Genomic DNA, 14,102 nt, shown 5'->3' on the forward strand with positions numbered 1-14,102 from the left:
TAACTATGGGTTTACCACTGCTCTCCCTACAGACGGACGATAAGATAGTAGCCACTACTAAGATACGCAACCGGCACACGTCACGCGCTGAAGAGCAAAGCAAACCCTTGCCAATTTTATAAATATATATATCATGTTTGTTTAAAACTAATCAAATTAATTAGCAACCTCATGCTCGGCTCCCGATAGCACACCGGTGGGATCTGGAAATCCACCTGAGGTTTAGATTCGAATCGGGATTAATACTAGAGGACTGGGAAAGTAATTTTGGCGGCCGCATGGCTGAAGTACATTCATTCATATCTTCTGCGAAAGATCTCGGCAGATAAGGCCGTTCGAACCGACTTCAGTGGTACTATCTAATCGCGAGGGCTCTATTTGTGAATTGCAACCTAATCTCGGGCGCGATTTTTCCACTATAAAAGACCCCCGGCGGGCCTTGGAAGACCAGTTGAGTTCCTTTGACTGAACAAACAACAGTTCCCGAGATGAAGTTCCTGATCATCCTTGCCCTGGCCGTGGCCGCCTCCGCTCTGCCGGAGCCGGAGCTGCGTCACCGCAGCCGCGAGATGCCCGTGGTGGGCAGCATCGAGGGCCGCATCACCGGAGGAAGCGCCGCCGCCGTTGGCCAGTTCCCCTACCAGGTGGGACTTTCCCTGAAGCTGAGCGCTCTGTCCAGCGCCTGGTGCGGTGGCTCCCTGATCGGCAGCCAGTGGGTGCTGACCGCTGCCCACTGTACCGATGGGTAAGTGTCCTTTGGCCGGGAGGATGACCCAATCCTTATACCCTATATTTGCTCCTTGACAGAGTCCAGTCCGTGACCGTCTACCTGGGCGCCACCGTCCGTACCTCCCCCGAGGTCAGCTCCACCGTCTCCAGCTCCGACATCATCATCCACTCCGGCTGGAACAGCTCCAACCTGAAGAACGACATCTCCCTGATCAAGATCCCCGCCGTCAGCTACAGCAGCAGGATCTCCGCCGTCGAGCTCCCAGCCGTCGCCAGCTCCTACTCGACCTACGCCGGTGACACCGCCATCGCCTCCGGCTGGGGCCGCACCAGCGACTCGTCCAGCTCCGTGGCCACCAACCTGCAGTACACCCAGCTGACCGTCATCACCAACAGCGTGTGCGCCGCCACCTACGGCACCTCGATCGTGACCTCCACCAACATCTGTGTCTCCACCACCAACGGCAAGTCCACCTGCAACGGTGACTCCGGCGGCCCCCTGGTCCTCGAGTCCAGCAAGGTCCAGATCGGTCTGACCTCCTTCGGTGCCGCTGCCGGTTGCGAGAAGGGCTACCCCGCTGCCTTCACCCGTGTGACCAGCTACCTGACCTGGATCAAGTCCAACACTGGCCTGTAAGGAGCCATTGGGAACTAGCATTTCGCAAAATAAAAATCGATTCTAACGAACTTTAATTGTTTTTAATGGTCGAAATAGTCACCAACTAATACCTTAAGAGCCTTGATTTTTAGCCAGTTGGGAACTCATTTCCAAAGTTTATTGCATCATATAGATAATCATTTTATAAATTGTATAGATTAATATTTATAGATCGCCTCGACTTTTTGATGGGCAAAAATTAAGGAAGTCTCATATGTCCTTGAACCCTAATCCATAAAAATGGTTGGCAGGTTTTAGTTATTTACCAAAAGTTATTCATAACTTAAAGCTTAAGGTCAAAAGTCGGCAGTTAAAACTGAAAGTTGAGAGTCCTCGTGGCCAAGCTGTTACTGCCTCTTGGCAAAAACGATCTTATTAAAATTCATTAAATTGCCAAGCGACACATAAAAGCAGGAAACTTCAGAGGCAGCTGGGAAAAAATACGGACGAGGAAAAGTTTCGCTCAATTGAAAGTCAAAAGGAAAAACGCAGACAATATGTCAACACTTGAATTATTACGAGGCATTTAAATAAATGACGAAAGTTGTTGCCTTATTTGTAGCACTTATTATTTTCAGGCCATCAATTGTAATTTAAGGACTTGATCATGGTGCTTTCCGGCAGTGTACGGAGCTCACATGTGGAAGGATGGCAGGTGGTGCCTAAAATCCAGTCCCGACCAGATGGTCCTGCGGTTTCGCATAAAAAGCATTTACTCAACAAAAAGCAGAGACGCAGATAGAAACAGGAACCAAAAACCAGATCCAGAGACATAACAAAGTCAGTCAGGGAAATAGCAGCAGCTGAGCTTGAAAGTGGATAAGGGAATGCGAATGGCAACGGGAACGGGAGACCCCCAACTCCCACCCGAGGGTTAAGGGGTCCAGTCGTGCTGATAAATGTTTGCATTGCGGAAATTTATGACAGCACAAAAAGTTTCCTGCACTCGTATTCTGTGGTTTAGATATGACAAAATATCATACATAGCCCCGAATAAAAAACGCAGAAGTTACTGCATATAGCTGTCACAATGGGTATATGTGAGTGTAGGCAAAGTTAGTTAAAATGTCAACCCGAGAGCGGATGACGAGTGTTTATGGGCAAAGTTTTTTAGTTAAAATCCACTTTGGCCAGTTGCAATGCTCTGATTGAACGCCCCAGAGTTCGCCCCTTTCTTGGCCACAAACTTCATTTCCCTGCTGGTTGAAGTGAACCTCGATTTGGGACATTTCGTTGGCTTCCCAATGACAGTCAGTTGGTCAAGTGGTTTTGTTTGATTCACTTTATTGGCAAAATATTTTGCCAGCCTGCGGGCAGAGACGAGAATCCGGTGGCCGGAATTTGCATTGACTTCAATTTACTTATTTATGTCCTGGCACCTTTGGGCCAAGACCCTTGGCCTCTGACCCAGTTCGCAGCTATTAAATATTTAGCTCCCTTTCATGCGGCAGCTAATAAAATCAATTCCCGCATCGTATGGAGCTCTAATCACAGAGCAAAACCAATTAACGAACTGTCAGCTCATCAATTATGGCCACATAAAAGGGTGGGGCGACGGGACTTTTCGACTGGCGAGTCAACAACGCAATCCTGGCTAATAAATGCCAGCCAATTCAAAGCAATCAACTTAATTAACGATTTTTGGTGGGGCCATGATTCGGCTACATAATTAATTAAGTGGAGTCGGAATTAGCCAACCGCAAAGAAAACCAAAAAAAGGAAATCAGACGCTGGCAAATTCGCAAACTCAGCTTTTCGGGGTCACCACATGGTGGAAATGAGACCGACTTCAGATAGTTTTAGTCGTAATGATGTTTATGATGATGTGTTACACTCAGCATGACCAACAAAATGGTAGATAAGTTAATCAGACACGGAACTTTGACTTTACCCTTTAGGTCAGCTAGTTATTATAGGTTTGCAGCTTTTCTAAATTAATATTATTTTCTTAACTAACTAGTTAAATTAAATGTAATGCAAAATGGAGATTGATGTCATTGTAACAAGCACGTGCATGGCATCACTATAGAATTTTTGGGTCACCACTTTGCGGAAATTGGCATCATTGCAAAGTACAGTTCCGTTGAATAAAGAATAGTTGGGGAAATAACTTAACTTGGGACCAACTTTGACTGGCATATTCTTAACCCTTGGTTCGCCGTGTGCCTGTGACACTTTGAATGATGTTCGGCTAATTAAGCGCCCAACGATTACTATTGCTCTGGCACTTAACAACCCCAAGTCACTTGCGATGACAGGCCAACACAGAAAGTGTTTCTAACAAAAAAGCCCCATACCGAAACCAAACAAAAAACACTGGCACATACACAGACACTGGGTATCGCACACTTAATTCATTTAACTCAAACATTTTCATTTATTTATCGCATTACTGGCTCTTTCCTCCCCGCCGGAGCAACCCCAGATGGAACCGCCATCACCAGAGTTTTTTCGGCTAATGACTTCCTGCTTTTCCTAACGCGCTCAGCATCCGGCTTCCCCACATGTGGGAGTGTGTGGATCTGGGAGGGATTGGGTTGGGCGTTCTGCTGGGCTTGCTCCGGTTCGGGATAACTGACTGGGTGACTGACTGACTGGCTGACGGGCCAACCACCCACCGAGGGGTAAGTGGAAGGCGCATCGGGCTCATTGAATGCTTTTGGCATGTTGCCCGGCTCGACACCATTATTTCTGGTAACAAGATAATTGTATAATGAAATCCAAACAACACTTCGGTCCTGGTGTGGCCCTGCTGGTGGCTCCACTTGAACCACCAACGCCGAAACGAGTTCACTCAGCTTCCACCACAATGACTTGACGGCAAAGTTCGCTGGTTTTTTGTTTGGACCCGGAGACAAAGAGTTTTGGCTGGCTTGCTTTCTTCCCTGACTTCTGATGGAGTGGCATTACTTGTTCTGCTCCAAGTGGGCTCTCCAGATGATCTGGGGAGACTGCAGCTTCCTATTTCACTTTAAGCCTTCTTGGATAAATATTTATTTAACGCTTTCTATAAGTTTCCCCTTTGGGAAACAGCATTACTTGGTCTTTATTTTTCTCGAAATTAGAAAGTCATTTGCCGAATTTGGTGATAAGATAATCCGTATTTTCATGCAACTCATTCAATTTCTCCAACACTATTCCATTGATAAGATAGTATTTAATTTTAGCACTGAAATACCTTTTCCCCAAATGTGTTTTTTAATTCATATAATTCGTAGAAAGAGTTTATCGCAATTTTATCAATAACAAAAGAGGGGTTTTTCTGATATCTTAAAACCTTTAAGGTCGAAGATTATAAGAGATTGTGATAGAAGTTCCACACCAAATTATCAGCCAGAGCTGGCTGTAACTTTCCTACTGATAAATGAGTCTATTGTGAGTATCTTAACATTCCAAGTTACTCGAGTAATTTGCGCAACAAAATCAATTGTGAGAGCAATTCCTAGTCCGCATTCCCTCTGTCGAAGATGTACAGGGAACACATCCCCTTTTCTCTTAATTTCATTTCATTCACATGGAAGTAAAATGTCTTGTCATGGTCTCGTGCCTTTTGTTTCCATGTTTCCTTTTTTCCCGCCCGCCTTTTGTTTTCCCTCTGGGAGTGACAATTGATTGACGGGAAAAGTTAATGGCTTACTCTCCGGGTTCCAAATATAGAACTCGAGGAACACTTAAAGAAGTGCGTCTGCTTTTAGGCCAGCAAGCCAGCAATCGGTAACAATAATTGAAACATCTCCGGGTCTTGGAAATTTCCCCAAAAGCTCCGAGCACATATCAAGTAGATAGTCCACACACTCCACTCACGGCCATATGCAAAGCCGCTCGGAGAGCACTCACCGAAATCCCCATGCCCCATCCTCCGTGGATCCAGGCATCCCTGCACCCTGGCATTACCTAGAGCCATCACTCAGTAAAAAACGGAGAGGACGGGCTGCAAGAGTAGGGCAAAAAATAATAATACTCTGCTCCTCCGGCAGGGCACAAAATAAAGACATAAAGCAAACAAATGCCGGCATCGAGGAGGAAATATGGGAGAAACCCGTCCGCAAGGAAGGTGGATTGAATGCCTGACTGCCAGTGGAGTGGCTTTTAGTGCGTTCAAGCAGAAAAATATATAGAAAACAATAAACCGAAATTACAACAAGGCAGAGTACCGAAAAAATATTGGCAAACAAAACGCTTATAAGCCATAAAGCATTTGCCAGCCCCAGCTGCATATTCATATAAATATTTGCATACTAAAATTTGATGAGTAGTTGTATGTTTTCCGGCACAACAGCGGCAAACATTACATCCAGCAGAGTGCGGAAATATTTCAACAGCGGATCGCATAAATTTCAGGCATTAATGAAGTCCCCGCACAAAAGGCATTCCCGACTGAATGGACAATCTACACAGGATATTAACTACTCCCGCACCCCGGACAGAGCATCAGACTGCATTCAAATTCTGGCAGACAAGACACGCAAATATACAAAGGAAAGTTGCAATATTCGATGCCAAGAACGCCGGCAACAATGGCAGGAATCCACAGCGAGTATTCAGAAGTCATTGATACGGCCCGAGCGGAATCATTTTTTCGGATGTGCCAATGCCAATAAGCAGACAAGTACCATCTCCGGTGGGGACACGTTCCTGTTTCGCCCCGGAAAAATCCACCCGACTTCGTCCTTCACTCCGTGGAAATCCAATTGTCGTAGTAGACAAAAATCCTTGGCGTTGGCACACAATAATAAAAGCGACGGCGGCGAAAAAAAGAGGAGAGCCAAAAGCAATCTATCGAAAAGGATTTGTTTGCATGGCAGGAATTTATATTTATATATTTCGAGCTGGAAAAAGACTGAGCCTTCTCATATGCAAAAGCCGGCGGGATGCCGTCAGCTTATTGATAGAAAATCACGGAGAAAGCAAAAATTGTCCTCGCTCTGCGTTTTTCTCAAATATTTGCCCAGCCAACTCGATATGTACATTGTACACATTATATCCACACATATACATTTATGTATCCCCATATAATAACTTAGTTTGATCCCTGCGCATAAAATTTAATGCTGGCCACTTGTGTTTGTCGTCTGTTCGCCGGATTTGTGTCAGAATATTGACAGTTGGTCGACGCCACTGTATCGGGACAACAGGGCGTGTGTGCAATGCTCAGGACCACCTTCCGTCACTCTTTCGGCGCTAAGCTCCCTCCTTATCAAGTTTTCTGGTTGAAAATTGCACTCAGGTGCAGTTCGAGACTTGGAAGGAGCTCCTTAGTCTGCCAGCTGTTCCCTAATCAAACTTTTTCAATACATCGCGCATTAAAAACGAGTTGACAAACTGCAACACAAAACTTTGACCAAGTCCCGGGACCTGCTAAGTCCTGGGTTAACTTAGGTCACAGCGCTGGGGGACAGGATAGGGAGGCCGCCCTCAGACGTGAGTCACGCAAACATCTCTACTTGCCACCCAAGTGCAGTGGCAAATTGCATTTTGAAAAAAGGAATAAAAATCAAACTTTGCCAATGCATTTCCACCAGGGGTTTGGGCAACATCTTGGAAATGGGATGATGTAAAATGAGGCGATAAGTTGTTGGCAAGTTTGGGAACCTGCACAAAAAAGGTGGCTAGCGAGCACATTACTCATACGCAGTGTGAGACCATCCCGGGAGGCATGATTAATGAGGCGGCTGCTGTTGACATCCCCAAAAGCAATTTGAATTATAGCAGGAAATAGACATAGTTCCCTGTGATAAGTCATCAGCGACGGGGCCGAGAAGAGGGGGTGGTGCGGGTCAGCTGGGCCAGACAGTGGTCATTAATTCTGGCCAACAAGCAGTCCGAGACGGATTCCTTGAGCTGACCGCAGGCACAGCGACATTTTCATGACAATTTAACACAAAAAGCTCAACTGACCGATCTCTGCTACACTGCCAAAAAATAAGTGACGAGTTTCCTTCATGTATACCAAAGTTAGATGCGATTTCTCCAGCTGATGTCCATTATACGAAAGACAAATTAATAAGTCATTCTAAATGTGATGTTGATATTAAAAAAGAAAAAGTATTTAAGTCTGTTAGCAAAAGTTTCATTGGAAAAAGTAGATCTGGCGAACAAATAACTTACTGATGAAAGTTACCATGACAATAAAAAATCCGCTCTAATTATTCCAAAAGAAGCTATATCTCTTTTCCCAATTTGTACCTGTATCTTTAGTTAATTTCTTTAGCTGGCTTCTTGCAGCAAGTTTCAGGGCACTACAATATGTTCTATCCGGTCACTCCATAAACTTTTCTAACTAGATTGGAAAGTATATTTTTTCAAGTGCCTGATACGACATTATTGGATTGGGCGAATAGCGACAGCCAAAACACACAATCCGAGTGCCAGTGGAAGCGTAATTGATGCGGCTCACATTAGATGGTTGCTCCGAAGAGGGCCAAGCTCGGCTGAAGTGAGCCGGACGGAGTCCTTGGCCAGCCACCAGCCTCTCAAGTGCTCCCCAAGAACCCAACTGACCTCTCGGGGAACTGCTCCTTTCGCAGCCGCTGCTGCTTTTTATCCCAAGCTGCTGCTTCGTTTATCATTTGTTGTTCACTTGTCGAAATTTTATTGCTGCAATCTTGTTTGTCGTCGTCGTCCTCTCGTCCTTTTCCTTTTCTCGTCAAAGGAGAGCGCTCGCTGGGGGACATTTCAAATGCCTTCCTAAGGACTCTAACATACACTTACAGCTGAAGACAAAATATTGGCACTTGGGTTTTTAAGAAAATTTGTTGATCTATTACAAAAAAATTTTTAATGTGCGTTCGTACGTATTTTTCACGAATGAAAAAAAGGTTTTTTTTAGAAATTAAGTAATATATATCTTAAAAAACTTTAATTTTTACCCCTTAAAAATTAAAAGAATTCTCGGTTAACTATTTACCTAAGAAGAGGCTAAGCAAGGATGAAAAAGAACCTAGCATCCAAAGCACATTTATATAAAAAAACCAAAACGCGAATTCTTCAGACTCCGCCTCAATTTTGACCCCAGCTGTGTCGCCATCCAATTGGGCCAGAGGCGTAGTCGCACCCTGATGAATATTCGGGTCCTTTTCTTACCAGCCCCCTTTCGACGCAACTGGATGAGCAAGCTGCATGCTCCTCGCATCCGAGAGGACTGGACATTGTTGTTCAGGCTGTCGTTGTCGCAGCCGGAAATGCGTCTAATAAGCGTGTGTGTCGGGTGAGCGCATTACGTATACGTAATACACATTTATATATAAGTGTATTACATACGTCTCTGCCGGCAATTTAAAGGGCGACCCTTTTTCGGTTGCCTTAAAGCTGGTGCTCAACCAACAATGAGAGCAATTATTTCAGGAAAATTAGTTTCCTTTGTTCCTCCTGGGGGACAGAGACAAAAGAAGCGAATTTTCACGCAATCAGCGAAAGGAGCAACCATAAAAACGCTCAGCGCAACGGCGAAGGAAAATCAATAGAATGCAGTTAATATAGGGATTAAATAAATGAAAAACTTTCCAGTTCAAGCTCTGCACTACTCTTCAAGGCGAGGAAATATATTTTATGGCCGGCATTTATGGCCCAGACACGCACAGTGGCCCACAAAAGTCACTGGCCGGCGGCCACTACTACACATACTACATGTGTCAGCATGAAAGGCAATGAATTGTTTTTATGTGCTAATGTCCGGCAGAAGCCTGCTCCCAGGACCCGAAATCGGGAAATCCGGTTTGCTTGGCATGCCCGACACGTAAGGCGATTTGATTTCAATTTCCCAGATTCAACTTGCCACTGTCATCTAGCCATCTGCCATCGCCCATCCGACCGCCCACCCAAATGAGTTGGCAACTTTGGCACACCGCTGCGTATGCTTAATACGATTTGCTGCCGACCATCAGATAATCACTGGGTATTTCAGCCACTCCACACCGCCGAGAGCCGCCGTAAACCATTTCTGATCGATGGTTCTCGCAGGAATCAAGTAATTCGATTTCGTTTAGCCGCTTTTCCCAGCTAAAAATACACCAGAATTTAAGTTAAGCAGTGCAAAAGTCAGCCAAAGTCGTCCGTTTGGCGGAGGCGGAATAGCACTGGCGTCATCTAGCGAATCTATGCTTATCACTTATCACTTATCACTCGAGTGGGCGACGTCTGCCGCCTGTTCGCCTGTGAAGTGCGTTTAATTGAAAGCCTGCGGCGTGTAATCTCAGCGGTTTCCCACCGTCCGATAACAGCAGATACTTTATTTCTGGCTTCGCTCAATCAAAGCCGATAAGTAGAGCTACATCCTCTCGGCCCGAAATAAAAAGAAAAGAAACAAAAAAGGAAAAGCCACGGCTGATAAGGAGTTTCACGCGCATAAACAGAAATGACTTGGTCAGAATACAAGAGGCCCGGCAGCCGATAGCCGGGCCAAGTGAGTGGGTATATAAGAGCCGCTGTGTCCAGTGGAGAATCATTCGTTCTTCGACCATCATGAAAGTGCTCGTTGTCTTCGCTTTGGCGCTGGCCACCGCCTCCGCCGGTCTGCTGCCCCACCAGGTGCCCGTCCACCCCCGTGACCTGCCCTCGGTGACCACCATCGAGGGTCGCATCACCAACGGCAAGACCGCCACCGCCGGCCAGTTCCCCTACCAGGTGGGACTCAGCTTCGCCAGCACCAGCGGCAGCTGGTGGTGCGGTGGCTCCATCATCGACAACGCCTGGGTGCTGACCGCTGCCCACTGTACCGACGGGTGAGTTGGGGCTCCCTTACCTATATATCCACCAGAACTTGAAAGTACTCTAGATATTCTAGTTAACGTGCCAGTCGAGAATTATAAGGCACGACATGGTTTATTCAACCGACAGTAGAAGGGCTTTCCAAATTATCGTTTCCTGGGCATCTGCTCTCGGTTCTTGCGCTTCCAGGCAGCGCGTTTAGATCCACCAGTGGTCTTAGAACATCTGTATCCCTTGCCAATGCCACGGGAACTCTTCCCACCTGAAGTTAGACCGCGCAATTCCCGATGCTTTGAGGTCCAGTTGATTTTCGGATCACGGCGAATGGCTCCGTGATGGGCGTCGATCAAGATTACCTCAAAATACTTGAAAGCAGCATCTTTCGCAATCCAATACGAGTTGAGAACTCTTAGGCCACCAAGCCTGCGGCCAACCCGTTCCTCAGCGATGGACTGCAGTCCCCGATACGGCTTCAGTTGGTTCACTCCATGACTCTTCGGCTTGCCGTAAGTGCAACCTTTGGGCACTGGACGCTTGCGGCCACCACGGCGAACACGTACTCTGTAGATCACGAACCCTTGCTTGGCTCGGTATCCCAAACGCCTGGCCTTATCCGGGCGAGTGGGTCTGGGTGCGCGATGCAGCTTGGCCACCAGATGGTACTGCCAAGCGCGAATGCGCAGCAGGTACCGCATCACATCGCTTTGCTTCTTCCTGTACAGCTCCTCCATGTAGCGATAGGCTCCCATCACAGCAAATTGAATAAGAAGGCTTTAGAAATCCAAAGGACAATTACTTTGTCAAAGCCTTCTTGAATGTCTGTCTTGTTTATGACAGCAAACATTTTTAGATAAGAAAAAAATACAATACTCAAAATAATATTTGCTCTGAATTAGTGATTTTAAATAACATACATAGGTGATTGTCAATTAATTCATAATACTTAATTAAAAATTTCTACATATTTATTTTGGTTATAGAAGTTATATGAAATAAATATATAATATAAGAGATATACATTTCTGTTTTATAATAACAATCTTTCCGATACAGTGCCTCCTCCGTGACCATCTACTACGGCGCCACCGTCCGCACCAGCGCCAAGCTGACCCAGACCGTCGCCAGCTCCAACTTCATCCAGCACGCCAGCTACAACTCGGTTGTGTTGAGGAACGACATCTCCCTGATCAAGACCCCGTCCGTCTCCTTCACCAGCGACATCCAGAAGGTTGTGCTGCCCGCCATCGCCAGCTCCTACTCCACCTATGCCGGCCAGAAGGCCATCGCCTCCGGATGGGGCAAGACCTCTGACGCCGCCTCCTCCGTGTCCAACACACTGCAGTACGAGGTCTTCGATGTTGTGTCCGTGGCCACCTGCCAGTCCACCTACGGCACTCTGATCGCCACCTCCAAGGTGATCTGCATTGCCACCCCCAACAAGACCTCCACCTGCAACGGCGACTCCGGCGGCCCCCTGGTCCTGGAGAGCAGCAAGGAGCTCATCGGTGTCACCTCCTTCGTGTCCAGCGCTGGCTGCGAGTCCGGCGCCCCCGCTGGCTTCACCCGTGTGACCAGCTACTTGGACTGGATCAAGACCAACTCCGGTGTCACCAACTAAGCACCTATCAAATAAAAACGATTATTGACTTATATCTTATTTTTTGGGGGGAATGAGTAACAGAAACATCTGCTACCAAGGTATAAAATGTAAAAAGGTATAAAATGTTAAAATTAACAAAGGCTTAGGAAAAATAAAAAGGCTATAATTTATTAATTGTAGCTCTCTTTGTAGTATACTTTTCGGCATACAAAGTATTTAAGACTAAAATGTTTGAAGAATATCATAAATGATATTAGGAGAACCAAAAACGAATAAGGACTTATTATAAACAACAATTGCAACACAAATCTTAAGATATCACAATTACTACTACTTTTCCTGACAAATTGTTTTATAGCACCCATAAACCTCGTTGTTTAAGTTAAGCTGTAGGTATCCAAATAAAAATCTCTTCAATATAACAAATTTTAACTTTAGGAATGAAAAATTAAGATCAATAAAACATATGATTACTCAAGACTTGCTAAAAACCATTTCCTAGAGATAAGCATTTAGCTTTGTTATTTAAGTTATTTTACGACCTTAATAAAACCGTTTATAGATAGTACATACTCTTTTTGTAAAGTAAAAGGTAGTAGTAGTAGTAGTAAGGTAGTTCTTCATTTGACTTATTTAAATATTTAGACCTATGAATTATGGGCACATGATGTGAAGGAAGCGAATATAAATAATCGAGTAGGAAAGAGGATCGTAAATCGTCGACCTAACTGATTACGAGTTCTTAGAACGGATAGATACGAACCTATTCTTGAGCGTATATAAAGCAGTTCCGCTAGTGGTGCCACCTCAAGTGAAAAAATTATTCAAACCATGAAAGTGCTGGGAGTTCTGTTCATTTCGGCCTTCGCTTGGTGGCGGCCTTCGAAAAGCCCGTGCCCGTGAAGGACATGCCCGTGGATAAGAGGATAAACGGACGTATCACCAACGGCTATCCTGCCTACGAGGGAAAGGTGCCCTATGTGGTGGCTCTGCGATTCGAGAGCGGAAACGGCGGCTGGAACTGCGGCGGCTCGATCATTGGCCACGAGTGGGTCCTCACCGCCGCCCACTGCACCTACGGAGCCAGCTACGTGACCATCAGCTACGGCGCCGTGTGGCGCCACCAGCCGCAGTTCACCCACGTCTCCTCGGAGATGATGCACCACCCCGACTACGACAACGGCAAGCGACATCGCCCTGATCAAGACCCCCCATGTGGACTTCTGGTCCCTGGTCAACAAGGTGGAGCTGCCCACCTACGACGATCGCTACAACAACTTCTACGGCTGGTGGGCCCTGCTCTCCGGATGGGGCGCTACCTCCGATACCAGCGGCATGACTGACTACCTCAACTGCGTGGACATCCAGATTTCCGACAACGACGTGTGCCTGAACTACTACGGCAGCCACTTCATCACCCCCAACCACCTGTGCTACGCCACACCAGAGAACAAGGGCTCCTGCGGCGGAGACTCCGGCGGTCCGCTCGTCCTCCACGACGGCAACCGCCAGGTGGGCATCGTCTCCTTCGGCTCCGTCGAGGGTTGCCTTTCCAACAGCCCCAAGGGAATGACTCGTGTGTCCAGCTACTTGGACTGGATCCGCGACAACACGGGCATTTCCTACTAATAAAATCCGCCTTGTTTAAATAAAAGAAATATTAATTTGCATTAAAACCTTAGGGCTTTTGAATTGATCTTTATTGATCATCAAAGGTTTTTTGCTGAATATTGTAGGAATCACACACAAATTTATCGGGGTATTCCACTTCAAGATCAAATTTAATTTACTCAAGGTATGCATTCTAGAATGACAGTTTTTGGGTTCCGATTGCGAAAACCATAGGAATTTCGGAAAAATCGAACATGAGAATGAATTTTGTCTTTGACTCTCGGTTTTTGGATACAATGTAATAAAAAGTATTAGAGAACTCCAACACAAACTCAAAGAGGTGTCCTTCGTCTAAATCGGAATTTAAACTCCCAAGTTATGGGATCTTGAGTGCAGTTTTTGAGTTCCCATTCCAGAAGCCATTGGATTTACGAAAGAAGCGGACCTAAAAATGGGTAAAACATGTGACCATCTTTCAAAAATCTCACTTTAATGCAGAACAATGGGGAATTCCACCACAAAACTTATAAAGGTATCCCACATCAAAATCGGATTAAAATGACTCAAGTTATGAATCTGGAAGTGCAGTTTTTGGGTTCAAATTTAAAAAACCAGAATTATGAAAAAATCGAACATGAAAATTGGTTAAAATTTAAACTCTCGATTTTAGGATCAATTTTAATGTAAGGTATAAGAGAATTCCATTACAAATTCATAGAGGTATCCCATGTTTAAATTGGTATTCTATAAGCCAAGTATTTAGAATTTGGGTACCCATTATGAAAACCATTAAAAATA

At 45.6% G+C, this 14,102-nt stretch overlaps 4 protein-coding genes across 4 annotated transcripts; 3 read left to right on the top strand and 1 right to left on the bottom strand.

Annotated features, from left to right (window-relative positions):
• The first annotated feature begins 455 nt into the window (after positions 1-455).
• LOC108028761 (serine protease 1) lies at positions 456-1,416 on the top strand. The gene is made up of 2 exons (XM_017100734.1): positions 456-745; positions 808-1,416. The coding sequence occupies exons 1-2, from the start codon at positions 489-491 to the stop codon at positions 1,364-1,366; spliced, it is 816 nt and encodes a 271-aa protein (XP_016956223.1). The 5' UTR covers positions 456-488; the 3' UTR covers positions 1,367-1,416.
• An 8,428-nt stretch (positions 1,417-9,844) lies between these two features.
• On the top strand, positions 9,845-11,743 carry LOC108028706 (serine protease 1). Its single transcript, XM_017100655.2, has 2 exons — positions 9,845-10,107; positions 11,147-11,743. Exons 1-2 carry the CDS (start codon positions 9,848-9,850, stop codon positions 11,709-11,711), a joined length of 825 nt encoding a protein of 274 aa, XP_016956144.1. The 5' UTR covers positions 9,845-9,847; the 3' UTR covers positions 11,712-11,743.
• Positions 10,164-11,051, bottom strand: LOC108028707 (60S ribosomal protein L15-like). The gene has a single exon (XM_017100657.2). The coding sequence runs from the start codon at positions 10,840-10,842 to the stop codon at positions 10,240-10,242; it is 603 nt and encodes a 200-aa protein (XP_016956146.1). The 5' UTR covers positions 10,843-11,051; the 3' UTR covers positions 10,164-10,239.
• Positions 11,744-12,524: 781 nt separating the features above from the next.
• Positions 12,525-13,333, top strand: LOC108028309 (serine protease 1). Its single transcript, XM_017100032.2, is given in 3 exon segments — positions 12,525-12,558; positions 12,561-12,876; positions 12,878-13,333. Coding segments are annotated over 3 exon segments (795 nt in total). The 3' UTR covers positions 13,323-13,333.
• The last annotated feature ends 769 nt before the right edge of the window (positions 13,334-14,102 follow it).

Source organism: Drosophila biarmipes, chromosome 3L (assembly GCF_025231255.1).
Source record: "Drosophila biarmipes strain raj3 chromosome 3L, RU_DBia_V1.1, whole genome shotgun sequence".
Lineage (NCBI taxonomy): Eukaryota > Metazoa > Arthropoda > Insecta > Diptera > Drosophilidae > Drosophila > Drosophila biarmipes.